Genomic DNA, 23854 nt, shown 5'->3' with positions numbered 1-23854 from the left:
ATGTTTTTGTTTGTTCAAACTGGGTATAAATGTGAAGTCAAGAAATCATTTGAGTTTCAGTACAAGATAAACTGATAAATTAGTTTTTAACTGTTTCTTCTTTACAAATAATCAGAAAGAAAAGAAAAAAGAAGCAGTGCACATTTTGCTTCCTGTTAATAGGGGGCTAACTCATGAAATAAATATGTTACTCTAAATAGAGTTTCCATTAGTCACACAAATAGAGGGAGAAAAATAAATTGATATGAATATATATATATGTACTTAAAAATAATTCCAAGAGATGTGGGCTCAAGCCAAACTACAAAAATACATAATTACATATGCTTCCTATTTTTATGCTGGTTTTGTGGCTAAAGAAGAAAATAAGCCCATTAAATCTGAGCACTCATAAAGCTCCAAAAAGGAGAAAAAAGCGACAGAGGTTAAAATTAAAATATAACACAGCTTGGCAAAATTAGAAAAAGGAGAGAAAAATTAATAAAAATGGAAGTTAGTGAAGATAAAAGGTGGATCACATCATTATTCATATACACAATGAGGGAATATCATGGATGCATTTGCAAAACAGATAAACAAAAATGATGGACCAAGAGTATTTTATTAGCAGAAAAGATGAATATGAGTCAAGAGTTTCCTGGAGTAAATTAGCTGAAATAAAACCCATAAAATGAGCCCTGTAATTATAATGTACTATGCAGCCTTAATTAGGCCTCTGATGGTTTGCTGCCTTCAGTTTAAGGAGCCATGATTTATAAAAAAATAGACAAACTATAGAAGATAAAGTCCAGTTCAAAGGAATGAGAATGTCAACTAAAAGCAGTTCATTATACAACAAGTAACAGTATTAGAATTTTAACCCTATACAAACATTTATTTGTATAAATTGCCACATCTCAAAACTTAAGAGAATGTGGAATGCCAGATAGGAAACCATTAATATGTTAAGACATTCTTTTTTTCTTTTTTTCTCTTTTGAGATGATCTTGGCTCATTACAGCCTCTGCCTCCCAGGCTTAAGCGATCCTCCTTCCTCAGCCTCCCAAGTAACTGTAACAACAGGTGCATGCCACCACACCCCACACCCAGCTGATTTTTGTATTTTTAGTAGAGACAAGGTTTCACCGTGTGGGCCAGGCTGGTCTCAAACTCCTGATCCCAACTGATCCACCTGCCTCAGCCTCTCACAGTGCTGGGATTATAGGCATGAACCACCATGCCCAGCCAGATATGCCTACCTTGCTGTTGACACTCATGGTTCTGGTTTTCTGAGGGTCTCTTTCATTTATTAATTCATGCATCACTAAGTACATCAAATGGACCATTTGCTGTGTTAGGTCCGGGATTTGAGCAAAATGGGGAGCACAATTGGCCTCATCCCTGCTCTCATAGAGCTTACAGACCACAGAAGTTCAATCCTAGGTCCATTAGTTTCCTTTTCCCTTGAAAAAGTGACATCTGAGCTGTGTAGCCTCAGATTCTTAATTTGTAAATGGAAATTAGAATAAAACCTACCTTATAGGGTAATTGTGGAAATCCAGTGGAGGAATGCATATGACACTCTCAGCACAGTGCCCTAAATTCACTTGATAGCTCCTTGGTTGCACAATTGAAAACTATGCAGTCATAATAATGTTCAAAAATCTAAGACCATGGGTCTCAGGACCCACAGATATGCTGGCAGATGTAATTGTTTGCTCTACAACCTTACTCAAAGGTTTACAAGACATATACACCTGAGCATTTTTTAAGACGGGTCCCCTGGAGCAAGACGAATACAGATTAATCAGTTCTTCCAAAAGATGTGTACCTCAAAGCAGCAAACATTTATTGAGAGCTATCGTTTTGGGCAGAAATGTAAACTGGCACAGTATCAGCTTCATTGTTCCATCAATTTTAAAACTTCTCCTGCAGCACAAAGACAAACCGAGGGCATCATTCCCAATGATCGCAAAGAAAACAAATACAGGTGCCTAGAATAGCCCAGTTGTTGTAGTTAGCAAGTGTAAAGTCAGGGGCAGGAGAAAGGTTGCGCAATACATTGACAAAAAGCACAATTTCAGATAGGGCACTGTGTGTAGAATGGTATATAGTTGTGAGATATGTCAGTATGTGTACGGTGAAATACAACAACTTACTGCATTTAAAAGTGGATGTATTTTTGGAAAACGGAGCAAATCACTTCAGACCGGAGAATATGAGAAAGTACTACCAGAAGACCAAAACACTTTGTGATTCAATGAAGAGTAGTATTTTGAATCATTCACCACTAAGCCTGCATCATCCAATGTAACTCAAGAGAGGGGTAGTAAGGCCACAAGGGAGGCTAGGTGGGTTAGGAAGCCTCCAGAAATCACTTTCACTTTCACTCTGAAATTCTACAAATCTGTGACAACTGAACTTGCCTATTTACATGAGAGAGTTATTCTATTTCTTTATCACATTAGAATAACATACAGTGCACACTCCTACCATCATTATCCATCCCGCTCGCCCCCAGTTGAGACATCATCTATTATGAAGGGAAAGAGTATGAAATTTGCTGCCAGATAGTAAGCGAGGGTAGGGGGTGCCCTTAAGGCCTGCCTTGGTGGCTTACATGCTGTCTGGCCTTGGAAAAGCAATTTCACCATGTCTCAGTTTCCTAGCTGTGAAATGGGAATACTAATATTATTCACTTCATAAAGTTATTGTGCAGATAAAGTAAGTTAATATATTTAAAGAGACTAGAACAGCATCCAAAACATAGTAAAACTTGTATCAGCCTTTGCTATTACTATGTGTTTCCATCTGAAATTCTCCATATCATATCCTAGCAGTGTTAACATAGGAAAACCTTGCTTTTAATAAAATCAAATTAATCCTGTAGCTACTAACAACTGCTAAATCCAAAAAATAAAAGGTGCTGGGTGTGTACTGTGGTATTTTTATACATTTAATTTAGTAAGCACATTTGTAGTGTCACTAAGAGCACGCTGAGGCAGATATTTTTACCACTCCCATTGCCAGCTTAAAAAACGGGAAGCACAGAGGAGCTAAGTGACTTGGTCAAGGTCATGCAGCTATTTATGTAAAGGGTGGAGCTGGGACTGGAATTAAGCCAGTCCAACTCCAAAATCCATACCTGTAACCTATGAGCTCTGCTTTTCCTAAACACAGCAGCAAAGAAGGTAGAAATAGAATGATTTTAAAATGAGCTGCCATTTCTGATGAGCCAGCCTTGGTAGGGATGAACCCTGTTTTTGATAATGAAATAGTAGGAAACTTTCGCCCCATAGCCCACAATTAGGACATTGTATCCTAATGGGCTGATTATCCTCTGAGACCTCACCCTGGTCACCTCTCTCCAGAGCGGGCACACTTTGTGAGTGCCAAAGCAGCTCAGCTAATATCCATCAAGACCACTTTCACTATATCACACTGCCCTTGAGGGGACTGCCTGGACAATTGTGCACCCTGCCTTGATACTGCAGATGGAAGGTTTGGGTGGGTGGTGAATGACTTCCCTCTTTTGACTACTGTGTTCATATGCTCTCACTTTAAAAGCTTAGGTACTAAAAGGGCCATCAAGGGGCAAGTGGGCTTGAGAAGACTTGACTAAGTTACTCAAAATGCAGAGAAGCATCTATGAACTCAGACCGAGACAGAGGCCTTAAGCCATGACTGTGTGCCTTAAGTAGGTCACAGGCACTTAAACTTGACGGAAAGCAAGTGACACCGTGCAATGATTTGACCAAGGGTGATGCTAAAAATATTTAGTAACTAGAATGGCATAAGCAAGATGCAATCAGACCACACAATGGTAATAAATAGCCATCTGTCAGTAACAGTGCCTAAAAGCTAAAACTTCAGTTCTTCCCCTGACAATGACACTTAAGCTCAGTTTCCAAAGGAGACTAGAAACAGGCCATGTGGAATGTGCAAATCACTGGTTGTGATTTTGTTTTCTAATAAGCAGTTTTTCTCAAGTAAGCCCTTAGTGGATTTGGTGGGTTTTCTGAGACAAGACTTCCTCTTTTATTCCTCTGGCTAACCAATATTTTTGTGGAATGCCACCCTAAAGGACTATACAAAGGGAGAAATAAAATCAGAAAAAAGTAGTGAATGAGCACAGGTTGCTGGTATCCCACCTCCAAACTAACCATGGAGAAAGTCAATAGTGTTACCTGAATTGGTGGTACTACTCAAATCAGTTAGCTATGATTTCTGTATCACTAATAACAGATCTCAAGCAATAAGTATCGTGGGAGCTCTTGCTCTTTCTAATTCAATTGCTCACACTTAAGTAAATTATCAAGGAGGAAAACTTCCTGCTACATAAGATTATGGCACAAATTATCCCACAGCTTACAAATTTTTTATCTTTGAAAAATGATGAGCTTATACTCTGCAAGAAAGAGTTGTAAGGACTTGGGAAGCTTTAAACCATCCTATTTACAGGACCCACAAGTTGTACTGCACCTGAGCATGAAGCTTTGGTATCTGGAGCCCACTCAAAGACTTTTTTTTTTTTTTTTTTGAGACAGAGTCTCACTCTATCACCCAGGCTGGAGTGCAGTGGCACAATCTTGGCTCACTGCAACCTCCACCTCCCAGGTTCAAGTGATTCTCCTGCCTTAGCCTCCTGAGTACCTGGAATTACAGGCACCTGCCACCATGCCTGGCTAATTTTTTGTATTTTAGTAGAGATGGGGTTTCACTATGTTGATCAGGCTGGTTTCAAACTCCTGACCTCAGGTGATCCGCCCACCTCAGCCTCCCAAAATGCTGGGATTATAGGCATAAGCCACTGTGACCAGCCTCAAAGACTCCTTCCTTGGCTGAAACCCAGACAGGACTTTCCTCACTGGCACTTACTAGGAGAGGGGAAGAAACAGCAGGAATGCCAAAGAGGGACAACTTTCATCACTGCAAAACTGTGCAGGGAACAGACTGCACAAAAAGTAAAACTCAGAAAAACTCTGTAGCCTCCTGACTAGCTATTTTTAGTCAGTTATCTCTTGCCCCCAAATAGTATTTCAAGGACTGAGAACATCCTGAAGAAAAACCCAACATTCTGAAATACATCAACTCAATCAACTGCACTTACTCATATCAATCTTTTGTCTTTTCAATTAACTTTGGTCCAGCGACATAATCACTAGACACACATGAAGTCAAGGAAAAGATGTAATTTATCCTTCACTCCCCAAAGGAATTTAGAGTGTGGTCATGCTTATAAACTGATCAGATACTCTTAGTATAGTGACCGGTGTCACTGGTGTTTTCACCACAAATAACTAACAAGTATCTGAGGTTATGGATATTTAATTAGCTTGATTTAATCATCCTATATTATATACATACATCATAACATCCTGCCATATCCCACAAATATATACAGTGATAGTTTGTCAATTTAAAATAAATTTTTAAAAACTCCCTTGGTGTTGCTAACATGCCTCTGTATAATTTTTGCTTCCACTTCCACTGTAAATGATTTATTACTACCACCACCCACACTTTTTCGTATTTCCTAACTTTGGGGCCTCAGATCATTTCTCATCATGGTATTTATAAATGTAAATATAACTGGGGAATGTAAGAATACACCAGGAGGCTCAAAGAAAATAAGATCAAGAGAAAGCCCATGAAAGCCTGCTTAGAAATTTTAGCTTCTTAAAAAATAAAAAAAACCCACAAAAACAGAACCCCCAAACAAGAGAACACTCCATCAATATAACTATACATATTTTAATTTCCATTCATAATCTCATACTCAGTAAGAATCTTTAGAGAACACAGTGGGGTGATTAAGATCAAGGATACTGATGCCAAACTACCTGGCTCCAGGAGCTGGTTCTGTCTTAGCTCAGTTACTGAATTTCTCTGAGCCTTTATCCCTTCATCTATCAGACAGGGACAATAATGTTACCTATCCTATAGGGTTGTTAGAATTAAATTATTAGTATTTGTAAAGCACATAAAATAGCATCTAGCATACACAGGTTTATTAAATGTGATCTGTCCATCCGGTAATTTCAGTTAGATTCTTACAAAGCTGCCTGGCTGTAAATATTGCACATTGTAAGAGGCCTTTTATCAACATGGTGTTCAGCTGCAGGTAAGGGAAAGTCCTACTACTGTGGCTCAAACTAGGAAGGAGCCGGGCAGTCAACAGCACAAGTTCCAGGCCATCGACCACTCAGGCACCTGCCATTTCTCCTTTCCTCAGTTCCTCCTTCCTGTGAGGTGTTTTCTCTTAAGCTGACAGATGGCTGCAGCCTACCAGCTACTGCATCTTTGTTCCAAGCAAGAGACTGAGGTAGGGCCTGAGTCTTTCTCCTAGAAAGGCTGTCTTTGGGAAGCAAAGCTCTCCCAGGGAGTTGAGCTGACATTACAGGCCAGAAAGGGGCACATGGGCACCTGCAGTTTTAAGTGAGGTTAAGATGTTGAGAATTTTGCTTTTCAGCTTCTAAAACTAAATAAGGGAGGGGAGAATGTGGTTCAAAAATACAGAGTTAGGCAATCTACACAATCTTCTTCCCAAGCCTTAAATATTTTTCTGATTGTATGTAAAGGTATTCACTCTGACTTCTTAGTTACTGTGGTCCCAGGCATATATAGAACATTGAGTGGGAAAGGTTTTAGGTAAAACCAGTTACCTTGTCAGGACGACCGAAACTGTTTCAAACCCCTTGCCCAACAGGTAGGGGTATGTATGTAGGTGTGTATGTGTGTGTGTGTATATATATATGCATCTATATGTGTGTGTGTGTGTGTGTGTATTTCTGTGGCCCTCACACACACCTGCACACAGCTGACAGTCAAGGCTGACTACAGCTCAGCTTCCTGCACCTGTCAACTCCCAGAGCCTCTACTCTAGCTTTGCTGTTTGTTTTTCTACTCACACTTCTTTCCCGTTTCCATATTCATGAGCTTTTTTTCCTCACTATTGGCAACAGAAATGACAGGAGCTATGATTCACGACAGTGTAAAATCATATTTGGAAGTAAATTCATGAAATGTTGAAAAGATATTACTGTTTGTAATAATATCAGAGAGAGGTCTGTCTATTGGCCATGTAACTGTAGAGGTAAGCTTGCATTATCAGTATCTCCATCGGTTCAGTCCTACCTCAATCCTCTCGCCTGGAGTAAAGATGCAGTAACCCGTAGGCTGCAGCCATCTGCCAGCATCAGAGAAAACAACGCACAGGAAGGAGGGACCGAGGAAAGGAGAAATGGCAGGAGACTGGGTGGTCGATGGCAGGGAACTCATGTGCTGTTGACTGCCCGGCTCCTTCCTAGTTTGGGTCAGGGTAGTAGAACTTTCCCTTACTTGCAGCTGAACACCATGTTGCCAAAAGGCCTCTTACAATGTGTAATATCTACAGCCAGGAAACTTTGTAAGAATCTAACTGAAATTGTTGGATGGACAGATCTAATTTAATAAGTACATATATGCCAGATAGATAGATAGATAGATACATAGATACATAGATACATAGATACATAGAGATGGAGTCTCGCTCTGTTGCCCAGGCTGGAGTGCAGTCATGCAATCTCAGCTAACTGTAACCTCCGCCTCCCAAGCTTGAGTGATTCTCCTGCTTCAACCTCCCCAGTAGCTGGGATTACAGGTAACTGCCACCATGCCTGGCTAATTGTTGTATTTGTAGTAGAGACAGGGTTTCACCATGTTGGCCAGGCTGGTTTCAAACTCCTGACCTCAGGTGATTTGCCCATCTCAGCCTTCCAAAGTGCTAGGATTACAAGTGTGAGCCACTGCACCCGGCCACCAAATACTTTTTTATGTACTTTACAAATATTAATCATTCAATCCTCCTAACAGCCCTGTTGGGTAGATAACATTATTGTCCCTGCCACTAAATTAGTGGCAGAATGTAAAGAATGGAAAAAGCAATAATTAAAAAATAAAAAAGTAAAAGGAAGGTGGAAAAAATAACTGGTGTTACTGTTCATTAGACCCTGTCTTCTCTATCCTTTGGGTCTAATGACTTCCAATTTGCTATTTATCACAGGTTTTGACAAGCAATTCCCTGTCCTAGAGAACCTAGTGTCTTACCCTTTTTCTTTCCTCTAATTTGAACTCCTTGGTCACCAAAGTAACCAGCGGTGTACGTATTTCTACAGCCTATGCATGTGGAGACATATATACATATTATACAGGGTTTTTGCCCCTTCTTTCCTTTCTTCATTTCTTCCTTTCTACTTTCCTTTATCTTCATGTTTTTTTTACAAAAATAATATCCTATCACACTCTAAAAATGAATTTTCACTTAAAAATATATTTTAAATATATTTCAGGATATACATCTAAACAATTATTGGCAATACCTATAATATAGCTGAAAATATTGTTGTAATATAATTTAACTATTCACCTATGATTCATCACTTGTTTCCAATATTGTTTTTTAAGGCAATCCTAGGCATTTTTCTGCATCTAGCAACGGTAAACTAGGTGTTTCAGGCCAGATGTCAACCAGAACAACCAAGGCACTGGAGACCTGCCAAAGCAGTAAAGACTAGAGGGGTCTAGATCCCAGGAAGACAATTAACGCTACTTTTGATCCCTTTTCTACTCAAGAATTCTTCAGTTTGAATCTGCAGCTAGGGCACTAACAAGATAAGGAGAATGTGTGTTCAGCAACGTCAGAGTTATTACAGAGAGAAAAAAAACTGATGCATACGTATGCACTTAGCAAACAGCAAAGCACAATTGAAGTAAGTTATACACATATACACATGCATCTCATCATTGTTACTGCCTCTAAAAACTAAGCAACACCACTTCCTCTGGGGAAAAAACAGTTTATTAAAAGCATAAATGTTAACTACAGTAGAAAAAATCTTTAGCAAAATATATTTTAGATACTTTAAAAACAGGAGCTACGAAGTATCATGGACATATTTCAAGTCTGATGCTAGGGAGCTGAGTTTTAACCTTCGCAGTAACAATAATTAATTCTAGGATTTCGAGTCAGTCATTTAAATGCTCTTTGCCTCAATTTCTTTTCCTCTAACGTAAGAATATTAGATTAAATATTCTCTAAGGGTCCTTCTTTCCCTTGACTTTCATTATGTTATCTCTGAGCACAGGGCCTCCCTTTTCAGTAGGAATGCCTGCAATCAACAGATTGACTGGAAAAAGACAACAGCAAATAATAATTTGTATCTGATGAAACTGTGCCTATAATTGACCAAACTGAAGACTCTAAAAACACTGGACTCTACTTGGTTGACTTTAAAGGATGCTTGGCTCTTTTCATGCCTTCTCTCTCTCTCTCTGGTTTCGAGTTAAACATTTTGCTGCACTTGATCAGCCAGTGTGAACACTCTGCTCTCAGGCTGCCCTGCACCTATCCCTTTACAGATACCACTGGGTCCCGCAAAAGAGATGAGCATTTTTTAAATGTCTTCTGTAGCTTTCCAGTGATTCTGGACACTTTGCCCTAAACATTTATCCATTTTTGCAATCTATGCCACCATCTTGTTCCTGATACAGGAGTTAAGGAGAAATTATTCAGGCAGACAGTGAGGGTACAGGAGTCCTTGGTAAGGTTTAGCTTTTAGTGAAAAGCAGTCCCCAAATCATTTTCTTTTCTAACAAAGAGCAGCCTGCAAAATCGAGCTGCAGACATAGACAAGCAAGTCGGAAGCATCCACGGGTGAATGCCAGCAGTTGTGCCAATAGGGAAAGGCCACCTGGGACCAAGCATGTTCAAAATGGCGGCTCCATGATCCCGTCTCCTTGCCAGCCACGTGTACAATAAGGAGCAGGCAACATGGCACCTGCCAAGTGGAAAGCGCATTTGCCTAAGATTAGGGTGAGGTGGCCAGCCTTCCTGGCATGCTATGTAAATGTCACACCAGGCCCTATGCAAATCAGATACCACCTCCTCAAGCCTGCCTATAAAATCTGGTGCACTCTGGTGAAGGCCAGATTTCTCATTCAGGCTGTCTCTCTCTCTCTCTTTCCCCTCTCTCTCTCTCTCTCTCTGTCTCCCTACCTCTCCCTCTCTCTCTCTCTGAAAGAGCTGTTCTCCTTTCTCTTTCTTTTGCCTATTAAACCTCTGCTCCTAAACTCACTCCTTGTGTGTATATGCCCGTGTCCTTAATTTTCTTGGTGCAAGACAACGAATCTCAGGTATTTACCCCAGACAATGACTTTGCTTCAATACCACTTACTTGGTCACTCTTTCTGCTAGTAGTTACAGGTTTTTCCTTAATATATTCTGCAATTAATGCCCAGTCACTACATTCATGTTATGATACTCTTAACACCCTCATCTCATAATTATTTTTGTTTTTATTATAACAATCTCCATTTCTATCTTACTTCTGCTACCCAATGATCTAGCAGTGCCCAAGTACTCATTGTGACTCAAATTTTTGTCCTCCACTATCTAAACTCTACAAATTTTTGTCCTCCACTATCTAAACTCTATAATTTTTTGTCCTCCAGTATCTAAACTCTACAAATTTTTCTCTGTGACTTAAAATTACTCTCTCTAATCATAGCTGTTTCTCTGTCTCTATTCATTCAATTCCAACAAACCTGTCCCTGAGTGGGTCTTTATCATGCAAAAGTCGCAGAACTATTTTGTATGGACAGTGGTATTTTTTGAGTGAATTTTAACATTCATCCATCCATTCATTCAACAAACAATACTAAACACCTATAGGTGCCAGATGGTATGGTAGATCCAGAGAGAACAAAGATGAATGAAACCATGCCCGGATCTTCAAGAAGTTCATTACTAACGAAGGAAACTGAGAGGAAAAATAAGTCGCATAAGAGGGCATTAGCGATAGAGAAGGGTAAATAATGAAATACTGTGCAAACAGATGGAAAAGCAGATTCATCTGGGTGTCACTGAGGCCATCTATGGCACTAGAGAGTTCAAACAATTATGTTTGAACTAGAGAGCTCTAACAAGTTCAAATCACTGATTTAATACTGATAAGTCCAAAATCACTGATAAATCATCACAGTCATTGATAAGTCCACAATACCAAAACAAAACTAACATCTTGTTAGAGACGTGTGTACCGAGTTGACTGCCTATATTTTACTATCACATAGACCATTTGTGAGTATTTACTAAATTTCCTTTAAATAAAATATTATGCTCTAGGATTTGGAAAACAAATTTTCTCCCCAATCTATCCAAATAATCTTTCGAATACAAGGAAAACAATGAGAACTCCAAACTGACCTTTTTATTTATAGAATAGACTAGCAGTAATCAATTTGAAAAAGAATGCGAATTCTGGCTCTCCAGTGTTTTTCCGGGCTTTATAAATAGGCTTTTTTTAAATATAAATGGACATGATATTGTTAGATGACTACTCAGAAATGACTAATGAAAATACTAATGATTTCTCGATAAGTAAAAATAGTTAACATAATTTAAAAGGAAAACACTTAATATTACACCAAACATCAGAGGTTTTTGTTTTTGTTTTTTAGAGATGGGGTCTCAGTATGTTGTCCATGTTGGAGTGCAGCAACCATAGTGCACTACAGCCTCAAACTCCTGGCCTCAAGTGATCCTCCTACCTCAGCCTCCTGAGTATCTGGGACTCGGTACACACCACCACATCCCACTCAAAGTTTTTTTTTTTTTTTTTTGTCTTAAAGGACATGAAGAAAAGAAAAATAGGAGTGATCTATCACAACAAGGAGAAAACTAGAAAACATACCTGAAGAAGCTTCCAGTCTTTCCAATCTGCTGATCAACCAGTCAAGGGAGCCAGAAAACTGAGCACAGTTTTTACGATTTCCTCTAATTAGAGCCGCTGCAAAAGAAGAAATAGATTCACCTTTATGTCATTTTCTAGCTCGAAAATTGAGATAAGCTAATAGCGGCCCTAAAATATTGGATCAAGAACAAAACATCTTCATGTTACATCTAAAACTTATACAAACATATATACACGTACATATACAACACTGAGACATTAAAGACAAATTAATAATTATTAATTGAGACTGAAGAAAACCACTGGTCATTAGAAGGAATGTGATTTTGGAAAGTAAATTTCACATGGGGAGGTAATAATGAAGGGTAATGGAAAAACCAGTCTCCTAGGAGTTCCCTCACTTGGGTTCTAATACCCATTGCTTTTAATTAGCCATGAGATTAAATTATTCTGTCTCTCTCAAGCCCAATTTGCTTAACTATATAATAAAAAGAGCAAATCAGTTTTTCTGAAAATGAACCACAAAATACTAGGAGATATAACTAGTAGTTATAATTCTAACAGGTATACAGAGAGATATAATTAAATGTTACGTTAAATAATGGATGAGAAGACCAATAGCCACTAACTCTGAAACCCTTTTATTTTCCTACATCATTTCCTTGGATTTACAGATTCACAATGCATATTAAAGACCTGAAATTCTGCAGTAAAGAAACTGATTCTAGCTTGGCTCAGACTGCTGTTTTCTATACTTCTTTGATTGAAGAACCCATTTTAAATAAAATTCCTATGTGATGTTTCTGATCTCTTTCAGCCTAGTTTATACATTCCATTTTAAACTTTTAATTTTTCAAAATCATTAAATTCAAAGCAAGCCTGGTAAATATTTTCTACTCTTACACCCCTATGTTTATTCAGAAACAGTACAATTGCTTATGAAGGGATGGCAAGACTTTTAGACAATATGATATTTAAAGAGAGAAACATGTCTCTATAAGAATAATTGCTATTGAAACTCTGGTAGGCCAGGCGCGGTGGCTCACACCTGTAATCTGAGCACTTTGGGAGGCTGAGGCAGGCGGATCATGAGGTCAGGAACTTGAGACCAGCCTGACCAACATAGTGAAACCCCATCTCTATTAAAAATGCAAAAAATTAGCCAGGCATGGTGGTGGGCGCCTGTAGTCCCAGCTACTCGGGAGGCTGAGGCAGAAGAATAGCTTGAACCCGGGAGGTGGATGCGACAGTGAGCCAAGATCGCGCCACTGCACTCCAGCCTGGGTGACAGTGCGAGACTATGTCTCAAAAAAAAAAAAAAAAAAAAAAAAGAGAGAGAAAATCTGGTAGCTGATGCAACCTGTTTGAAGAAGTGAAGTTTGAGGCTACTGCCTGTTAACCTTCTTGTTAAGAGTAGGAGGGAAAAGACTCTACAGTTACAGTGTACAATTAAACTGAAAGATGTCCTTCACGTTCCCTCTTTCCAAAAACAAAGAAATAAAGTTATTATCTGACCTGAGAGTAAGAAAAGAAACACACAGAAAAGACGCCAACTGCATGAGAAGAGCTTTTTTGTGTATAGAGCCTCCGTGACATTTGTACAGAGATTCAGAGCTAATATACTAATTACTCAGGCTCTCCTCTGGCTCTGGGTCCGGCAGCCTCCCCTAAGAGCCAGCCAGTGAGATATACTCACAGACTGCAGAGTACAACGAACAAAAGATAGGGGTGGAAGATAGCAGAGGAACAAGAAGTACTATGTGTTAAGCAGAACTTCTAATTTTATTCCGTAAGAATATCTGTTCCCAATTTAGAACAATAACAATTAGGAAAAAGGACATGATAAAGTTTTTGAATTTTAAGAGTCCCTTTTGTTTAAAACTTCACTCATGCTTTTCATTTTATTTCTGATTTTGTAAAACTGATTTTATATATAACATATGTAATTATATATAGCTATATAAAATTATATATAAGCTATCTATTGTATTATCTAAAATTATATAGGTATATATAAAACATGTATCATTATCATATTATCTATCTAAAATGATATATATATATAACATAAGTGATTCTTGAACGAAACTAATAGTGTAAGAATGAACTCTTTTAATAAGCCATGGGGTATTTAAGAAAATTATAGAGTGAGCCACAAAGAAAATTTCATTAAATTTACTGCAAACAGACGTGGTATAAACCATGTTCTCTGACAGAACTATGTCAGAATTTAGTAAGAAAAGCAGGAATGAAAATAAAACCAAAGCATATAAAAATTTAAACTCTCTCCTTAATAACTCTTGGGTCAGTGATGGAATCAATATCATAATATAAAATATCTAATAAATATCAAACACAACCAACAACCAATGATAAATATCTAATAAATGGTAAAATATCTAATAAATACCTAACACAACCAATGGTAAATGGCCAAAAGTGTACTCAAGGCAAAATTAAACACTTTAATTGCTAAGCAGTTGGGTGAAAAATGGCAAATAAGTCTTTTGAAATAGAGAAAAAGAACATCAAATAAATATCAGTAAAATAGAAAAAATATATAAATAGCAATAAAAGTAGAAATTAATGCATTAGAAATAGAAATAATTTATATAATAGTAAGATTGATCAAGAATACATTCAAGGGATATTTTTTAAATATAAGCTGACTACCAACTACTACTTTAATCAAAAAGAGAAGGAAAAAAGGACAAAATTAAGAAAAGGGCATTACACCAGACGTGGTGGCTCATGCCTGTAATCCCAGCACTTTGGGAGCCAAGGTGGGAGGATCACTTGAGCCCAGGAGTTTATGACCAGCCTGGGCCACATAGCATGACCCAGTCTGCACAAAAATTTTTAAAAAATTTTCCAGGCATGGTGGTACATGCCTGTGGTCCTAGCTACTTGGGAGGCTGAGGAGGGAAGATTGCGTGAGCCTGGAAGGTCAAGGCTGCCATGAGCCATGATATCACGACTGCACTCCACCCTGGGTGACGGAGTGAGACCCTATCTCAAAAAAAAAAAAAAAAAAGGAATTATAAGCACAACCATATATAGATACATAGATATACAGATAGGTTTTTTTTTTTTTCACTAAAACTGACCCCATAGAAGGGAGAACACCTAAACAGAATAATAAATCATGAGTAATATTGAAAAGCATATCAAAGACCAAAAGCTTTTTCACACTTATTCAATAAATAAGTAATTTCTATACTACTTCATATGCTGCATAACAATGATTTGGTCAACAATGAAACAGATAAAATGATCGTGCCTTAACCCCATAAGACTGTATTTTTACTGTACCTTTTCTATGCTTAGATACAAATACCACTGTGCTACAACTGCTCATTCAGTATGGTAATATGCTGTACACATTGCTGTACATATGTACAGCCATAGGTTACGTAGCGCAGAGCAGTAGGTTATCCCATAGAGTGTAGCCGCGCAGTAGGCCATCCCGTTTAGCGTAGCCGCGCAGTAGGCTATCCCGTACAGCGTAGCCACGCATTAGGCTATCCCATATAGCGTAGCTCTGCAGTAGGCTGTAACACGGAGGTTTGTGTAAGTTCCATGATGTTTGCAAGATGTTTTCCTTAAAACTAGTCCAATGAGTAAGTGACACATGACCGTATTCCAAAGCCAAAAAACTAAGGAAACTTCTCTGATGATTTCACGAAGACAGTATCAGTGACATTGATATCAAAGCACACATTACAAAACAAGAACTCTTACTTATAAATATAAATCCAAAAATATTATATAAATTTATATATTAATGAAATTAAATCAAATTTAGCAATATAAATTTAGTATTTATAATTCAAATTTAGCAATACATTAGCAACATTTCATTCAAGTGGAGATTCATTCCTCCAAAGACACAAAAATATATCAGGAAATCTGTTAATGAGTCAAAGATAAAACAATCTCAATATACTATGAAAAATGTATACATTTCTAATGAAAAAAATTAACTCAGTAAAATAGTGTCTCCTGAACACCGTGCCTGCATGCATGTGCGTGTGTGTGTGTGTGTGTGTGCGTGTGTGCGCATGTAGGCGCATGTCATGGGTACCAATATATTTTACAGAAAAATGGAGTCTGTGAATTATTATAATTCATCCAGTCAGTTAAGAAGAAATAAGTTACGTGACTTTCTAAGTAATGGAAAAGTATGCACAGAAATACAAGGAAGCTCATCACAACACTCTTTCTAATAGCAAAATACTGGAATAGCTTAAGTGTGCCTAAATAAATAAATGGTGACATTCCTTCAGCACAGAAGTGTACATCTGCTAAAGCCTGATGAAGGTTTATAGTTACTGCCAAAGATAGAGGCCCACAATATAGAATTAATTGAAAACATCTGCCATAAAAGAACATTGATAGCATGATTCCATTTTTGTAAAGTAAATGTATCCACTGAATATAAGTACATGTACAGCATGGAGAAAACTTTTTCAGAATATTTCTTAGAGAATGAGAACTGATATTTTGGGGAAAAATATCTTGATAAGGGACTGACATAGAAACAGAGACCTTGAGGAAGATTGAGGTTAGTGCGACTGCTTCCCCAGGTCAAAAAGGTACATTTTCTTATTCCAAAATAAAGCGGAAGAAGAATGGATCCAAGACAGGAAAAAAAAGGGCCATGTGCTGTAATATGATCTTTCACAGTGACCCTTTGAACCTGCAATAAATTCTGTCAAAAAAATCACAAATGCTCAATAAGAATGGAAGTCAGGATGTGAAGAGATGATGTTCTGTGGCTACAATTTCACTCTTGGAGAAAAAATAGACAACAATAAAAAAGCATAGAAGTCTGAAAAATTGTAACCAAATAAACCCCTGAAACATACCAACATCAAAGGAAAGCCTTTTGTCTATCTTAGTCCGTGAACCTGGATTTGGAGCAAGATGAGCAAATCTTCAAGGGGAGGAAGGAATAGGTGATGTCTTGCTGCAAAGATGTGCACAGATACGCACATACAATGTTATTCTGCAAGCACGCATGCAGGTGTGCAAAATGTTCTGTGTGTGTATAACGGGATAAATATTTAAGGCAACATTTTTAAAGGTTATACATTAAAATGAGTGGTGAAGTTGAAGACTAGTTTCCACCTTCCTAATTTTTCTTACTTCTTCCTTATCTAAAGTGTATTAATTTTAATACCAAATAGTACAATAAAGTGAATGTCTTTCCAAAAATCAAACGGAAAACCATGGCATCAGTATCCATAGTGGCTCTCATTAAGAGATGGTCTCCGAGCACCACTGCCGTCTCCCAAGTGCAACGGCAACTTCACATGGTGCGTCAAGTACAAAAACAAAAGACAAATGTTCTTCCCTAAAACTTTACAATACTCTTTAATCACTGCCTAATTAAAGACTAACTTAAGATCTTTTACCTTCCATATAGGTCTTTGTTCTCATATATTTAAGAAATGTCAATGTGAATATAAGGCACTACAGCTGGCCCTGTGAATGTGGGCTCAAATAAAATGTGAATAAACACAATCCAATGACTTACAGGTCATCTTCTATGATATTTTAAGCTATTTTATATGTGACACTCTGTTTTATTACATTTGATATGGTGCCTGCAACTTAGTAGGTATGGTATTTCTGAACATAACTGAATGAATAGATAGTGTCCAGTCTCCTATAAAATAAGAATATCCGTGGTTAAATAACTGCAGTCCAACTTAAGTAATACAAAAGAGCTTTGAATTAAGCTCTGAAGAAGGAAATGCTAATTCACCAAACCAGTTTTATTAATGTTAAATAACTAATTAAATCCCTACACTTTTATCCAGTTAGAATATGAAAGTCATGCAATATTCACAATTAATAAAAAATGGTTTTTAAAAACAAAGACACTATTCTGCATTTCTTTACTTTTTAACAATTTAGTTTCCTGTAGTAAGAATATTTAACATGAGATCTATCATTTTAACAAATTTCAAAGTGCACAATACAGTATCGTTGACTCTTGGTACAATGTCATACAGTATATCTCTAGAACTTAATTCATTTTGCTTAACTGAAATTCTACATCCACTGATTGGCAACTACCCATTCCACACTCCTCAGTCCCTGGGCAATCACCATTCCGATCTTTTGATTTTTGTTTTGTTTTGTTTTGTTTTGCTTTTTGAGACAGATTCTCACTCTGTCATCCAACCTGGAGTGAGGTGGCAAAATCATAGCTCACTGCAGCCTCGACCTCCTGGGCTCAAGTGATCCTCCCGCCTCAGCCTCCTCAGTAGCTGGGATTACTGGCACACATGCCACTGCATGCAGCTAATTTTTAAACTTTCTGTAGAGACGGGGTCTTGCTACGTTGCCCAGAATGGTCTCCAACTCCTGGCCTCAAGTGATCCCACTGCCTTGGCCTCCCAAATTATGAGATTACAGAAATGAGTCACTTTGCCTGTCCCCATTCTTTAATTCTATGAATTTAATCATTCTAGATACTTCTTATAAGTGGAATCATGCAATATTCATCTGTTTTATTAGAATCTTCCTATCCCCGGAGGCTTCATGCTTCAATGTCTTTAAATTCTTGAACTCAAAATTTCACAAAAGACTAAAAAAAATCTGAGACTTACAGAAAAATTTAGATTTAAAGAAATTCCAAGAAATTACCTTCACTTTAAAAACTGACACAACAAATACTCATTCCCTGCTTGGTGTCAAGCATTGTTCTAGGTGCTGGAGATACAGAGCAAATGAAACAACATCCCTCTTGAAGTTTATATTCAAAGTTTGGAAACACTAAGTAACAGGCCCTACACAGCACAGAAAAATGAGGGGCTAATTGGACTAAAATCTAGAAACATTTTTCAAAATACTGAGATTAACAAGTAGATGCTGCTAAGCCTGAAAAAACCAAAACCCATTAAACAAACAAACAAACAAAACAGAACACTTCAGAATGTATTGAAGAATCTAAGAAGATAATGCATTGAAACTTCTTGGAGAGCTTGGAGCGCTGTCCCTGCATTTGGGGATCTTGTAAACTGGAGTTTGAGTACTCCTACCCAGGGACTTGCAAGGGTGAGAGACAATGAGACTTATCAAGCTGAACATTTTAAAGGATGTGTCTTGTTTATAAGATACATTTCTGAGACTTCCTGAAGAACAAGATCAGAACTATCTAGATGCACAAACATTAGAACAACACCTGATGTGTGCATGTCTAAAGCCCATTTCCTTATTTTTCACCTCTTGACTGCCTTTTCTCAATGTTTTATGGCATTTAGGGAGATCTGCCTCCCTGAGACACTGGGAAAATGGTCTGGATGTGCAAAAATAATGGCTAATGGCTGTATCCTTTCCAAGTCTTCAAACATTCATTTTGGCCACACTCAAAGAGCAGCAATCTATTCTTGTTGGTTTCATACTTTGAATCTTCAGAAAATGAGTATTCACAGGAAAGTTTGCCAAAGAGCCATTTCTCAGACATCTTTAGAAAATCATTCTGTCTTGTAAGCATCCCACAGATTAATCATGTGGATGTCAGAAAAGATATATGAAAGCATGCCACAGCGATGCCTTTCCAACTATGAGTATTGCTGTTTCTAAGATCCTGAGGTATTCCAAACAGCAGGCTCATAAATCTACCTTTGTCATTCTCCACCTAAAACACATGAAAAATGCAAAATTGTTATAGATTCTCATTCCCACCTTCTTGGTTTTCTCTCCATGAAAAATAGACACACTGAAGAAAAAATACAAAGACAGTGGCTTATTTCACATATAACTCCAGTAGAGAATCTATGGTCTACCTATTTGGAATAATGGGAAGGAGACTTAACAAATTTGGAGTTAATATTTGAACCAAAGGTTTTGATAGCCAAATAAAGAAGGAAAGGTAGATACACATGTCTTATAGGACTCCAATTATTGCTGCAGATCTGAGACTTTTCCAGACAAACTGAAGTATATATTTAGGTATATATGGCTATCTTATGATTACAATGAATTCAATGAAAAATATTGGCAGCAGATGGTTCTGAAGTCTTTTGCATGTCAAAATTCAACATCAAGTTGCATTTGTTACCTTTTTCTGGTCATGAAATCGATGCTTACTATAACACAAAAAGAAAATCATAAGAACTCAAAAACATTAAAAAACCTCTCATAACTCTATCCATTGGAAACACCCCACTTCCCACTAAAATTACCACGTAGATTATGGGAAGAGAGTCTCTTCATTTGCACTAATATATAAGTGTTTTGTTTTTTCTTTTTACTCAACTGTAATTAGTACATTCAGTTTTTACTTTTACTGTCAATTATCTGCCATGAGATATATGTTAATTACTTTTTTCAGTTATAAAAGTAATGCATGTTAATAGATTCAGAATAATGAAAAATAAAATATCAAGATCTCTCTCCCAAGTTGTAGCCCCCTAACTAGACAGAATCAGCGACATCAAAGGTGAAAGGAAGGGACAGACCAGACCAAGAACTCAAAGAATACAATACAGAGAGGTTAGAGACAGACCAGCAACATCTGGTTGCTGGTGAAAGGAAGAGACAGACCAGACCCTTCTTCTTAAAAGAAGGGTGTAAACCAGGTCACAGAGTCTCTGAAAGTTCATGAGAAGTGTGTGAGAGCTCCCTGAGGTCTGAGTAAAGACTAGAAAGGAGAAGGAGTGGAGGTAAAGAGATTAACCACAAATTTTACCATATGTGAATATCATTGATATCTGAAGTATTTAGCTGTATACCAGATGGTAAAGATGCAGATATGTGATGCTGTGTTCAAAAACGGGTAGAATAATAGAATATAAAATCTGCAGTCTGAGGATAGTGATAAAGCAAACTTTGTTCCTGCCATTTTCCGATGAGGAAAACAAGAACCAGTATACACCTACAATAATCATGATTCTATGTGCTCTACTGGCTAATCCATAACATTCTTTGCTATATCCAACAAATCTAAGTAAAGTTTCTTTTCTAGGACATCTTTGTAAAGCAAAACAACAACAAGAAGAATGGAGCAAGAGGTTGGAGGCAAAAGCTTTACTATGTTAACAAGGGAAAGGATGATAATAAGTATCCAAAAGAAATGGGAATAATGATAAGAAGAACAATAATATGTGATACTGAGCATTTTCTATACATTATAACATTTAAGCCACTCAACAACCTTATGAGGGGAATGATTATTGCCATTTTACAGGTAATATTTATAGTAACAATAAGTGCCACTTGCTATATGCCTGAATGAAAGGTCAGGTGTTTATTTTTCAAGAAAGGAATCTAATGAAAGAAGAGTAAGAGGTCCACTGGTTTTTAATACACTAAATTGATAGCCAAATCCACCCTGCTACAGAAGTCAATGGAAATCTCTGTAATGTATTTATTAAATAATTCAAGCAAATATTTATTGACTGCCTACTCTATTCAAGCATAGTGCTAGGTAGTGAATAAAAGCATTCTGATTAGAATTCAGTTCATAAAACCCTTTGAATAAGTATACAAGTCAACAATTGGGATGGAAACTTCAGCTCCCTGGGCAGCATCCTCTATAACATTCATTCCCTGTACGACAGATGGACAGTCCAAGGACTTGACCCAGTTTCAAGAGTGGGTCCCTGATCAATCAAGACCAGTGTTGGTAAAATTTCTCTACTCTTGCCAGAATGACTGGTTCAGGAATGGCCAGACACATTTTGGGCTAATGACATGCAAGGAGCACTGTATTTGGGGATTTTAGGAAATAGCGCACTCTTTCTCAAGGTATAACTTCTGCAACAAGCCCTGTTTCACTTTTCTCATGTCCGAAAGAAAGTACGCAGTACTAGGAGCTGAGAGCAGACAGTTGAGGCCATCAAGAAAATCCAGCACTGAAAGAAGATGACCCCATGGAAGGCAGAGTGGAGACATAAAGAAGCTTATTCTGGAGATCAGATGGAGCCATTGTGTCAAACCCACTGGTAGACTGCGAGCTATGCAAGCCCCAAAATCCCCTCTGTTGTTTAAGCCAGCTTGCATTTGGGTATTCTGTTATTTCCAACCGAACACATCCCGATAGAAACATCACTCCACCTATAAGAGGTCCTTTCTCTTTCTATTTAAATAGGTAAGCGATTTTAAAATCACATCTCTAGCCATGTTCCAGTAAAAGCCAACCTCAAAACTAATTAGGAGCAGGAATTGTGTTCATACCCACCAAGTCCCCAACATTTTGTAAAGTCTATTAATGTTACTTTTGTAGGTTCTAAAATAATCAAATTTAATCCCCAAATAACTCTGTGGAGGTAAAGGGAGGATTGGCTTGAGAAATAAGTAGCTCAGAAGGATAAAGCTGAAGTGCTAACTTTTTGGCAATGGACTTTTTCTATGGTTATATCAAAAAATAGAATTCTTTCTATTCATTTTTGTTACTCATGGATACAATACCTGTTGAAGGAACCAATTAACAGAGGCTATAAAAAGAGTTGATATGAAAAGTAAGATGCATATTTTCTAGATTTACCTACAAAAACAACATTCTTTCTGCACATAACACTTTCTACCCTCAAACATACATACATAAAATTCTTCTTTTGCAAATTTAGAGATGGTTGCCCAGGCTGGCCTCAAACTTCTGGACTCAAGCAATCCTACCAGTTCAGCCCCCAACATAGCTGGGACTACACACGTGAGCCACTGCATCCAGCTAGTTTTTATTATTATTTAGAGGGTTTTCCTATGCTGCCCAGGCTAGATGATGCAACTCTTTACTTAAGCGTCGAGTTTATCCAAGAAATTAATCTTATACCAACTGAAGAAGGTAGTCTGTGGTGTTAAAAACACCACTACACTTTAGTCTCTGCTATATTATGAAATTCAGTGCTATAACTTCTGCATTTGCAAAGAAATGCAATCATTAGAATTTTGGCCTCACAAAATCTTTATCTCGATGATTACTGTGGGTAAAATAATGAATCCAAATTCCTATAAAGCCTCAATATCCCTGGTCCTGTTCTCAGAAATGGCAGCCACAGGTTACGTTTTAGTCTGAAAGTACCAAACTGCAAGTGTTTAATTTTAATGGCATATCAAATAGCCCACCTAATGAAAACATATTAACAATTCTAATAGGCACAAGAGTTTTATTTGCTAGGTTGTATTGTGACTCTATAAATTTTAATGACATTTAATTAGATTGCAAAGAACTTTCAAATATTTTGACTATCCTTCATTCTTTCCATTAAAAATGCATTATCTTTTTTTCTTTTTAAAACTTTTTTTTGCATTATCTCCTTTCTATACTTAGGTATATTTTCTATTTTATCAGAACTTAAGTCATTTAATGAATACACATTTATTGAGTATCTTCTATGTGCCAGACATTCAGTTAAATAAGAGAGATACAAAAACCAGGAAGGTGCTATTCTTGCTTTAGAAATCAATCACACTTACAACTAAATAAGAAATGTGACAACTGCTATAAAATACAGGTAAAACTTAGTAGCAAGAAACCAGAGAAGGCAGGTTTAATTATACTTAAGAGGTGGGAGAAACATCAAGAGTAACTTTATTTTTGTTTTTGTTTGGGATGGAGTCTCATTCTGTCACCCAGGCTGGAGTGCAGTGGCGCAATCTCGGCTCACTGCAACCTCCACTTCCCGGATTCAAATGGTTCTCCTTCCTCAGTCTCCTGAGTAGCTGGGATTACAGGCTCCCGCCACTACTCCCAGCTAATTTTTTGTTTGTTTGTTTGTTTGTTTGTTTGTTTAGTAGAGGCAGGGTTTCACCATGTTGGTCAGGCTGGTCTCGAACTCCTGACCTCAGGTAATCTGCCTGCCTCAGCCTCCCAAAGTGATGGGATTACAGGTGTAAGCCACCATGCCCGGTCATCAAGAGTAACTTTAAAAGACAGTGACACGTGAACTAGGTCCTGAAGGATATACAACAATTTTGGAAAAGGTGAGAGAATGTCCCAGAGGTGTAATATGTATGGAAAGTTCCAGAAACTGTGATGTGGCTCAAGTAAGGGGGTAGGGATAAGGGGACTGGGAAAATAGAAGGCTGGAAGGGTTAACTGGGGCCTCATATACCAGGGGCAACCAGGTGAACTTTATCTTCTAGAATGTTATAGAAATGTGAACACTGTCTAAATAGGGAAGTGACGT

The 23854-nt window shown here is 37.6% G+C and overlaps 1 protein-coding gene across 4 annotated transcripts in view; it reads right to left on the bottom strand.

The window, feature by feature from the left end:
* Positions 1–23854, bottom strand: part of RYR2 (ryanodine receptor 2) — a 793619-nt gene that overhangs the window by 348852 nt on the left and 420913 nt on the right. For all 4 annotated transcript variants that reach the window (XM_030936088.1, XM_030936090.1, XM_030936089.1 and 1 more), the window contains exon 17: positions 11712–11807. In XM_030936088.1, coding sequence (XP_030791948.1) covers positions 11712–11807 — 96 coding nt within the window. The remainder of the gene's footprint in view (positions 1–11711; positions 11808–23854) is intronic.

This window comes from Rhinopithecus roxellana, chromosome 8 (genome assembly GCF_007565055.1).
Source record: "Rhinopithecus roxellana isolate Shanxi Qingling chromosome 8, ASM756505v1, whole genome shotgun sequence".
NCBI classification, from domain to species: domain Eukaryota; kingdom Metazoa; phylum Chordata; class Mammalia; order Primates; family Cercopithecidae; genus Rhinopithecus; species Rhinopithecus roxellana.
The sequence above is the reverse complement of the archived record's forward strand: the minus strand, read 5'-3'. Positions and strand labels throughout refer to the sequence as shown.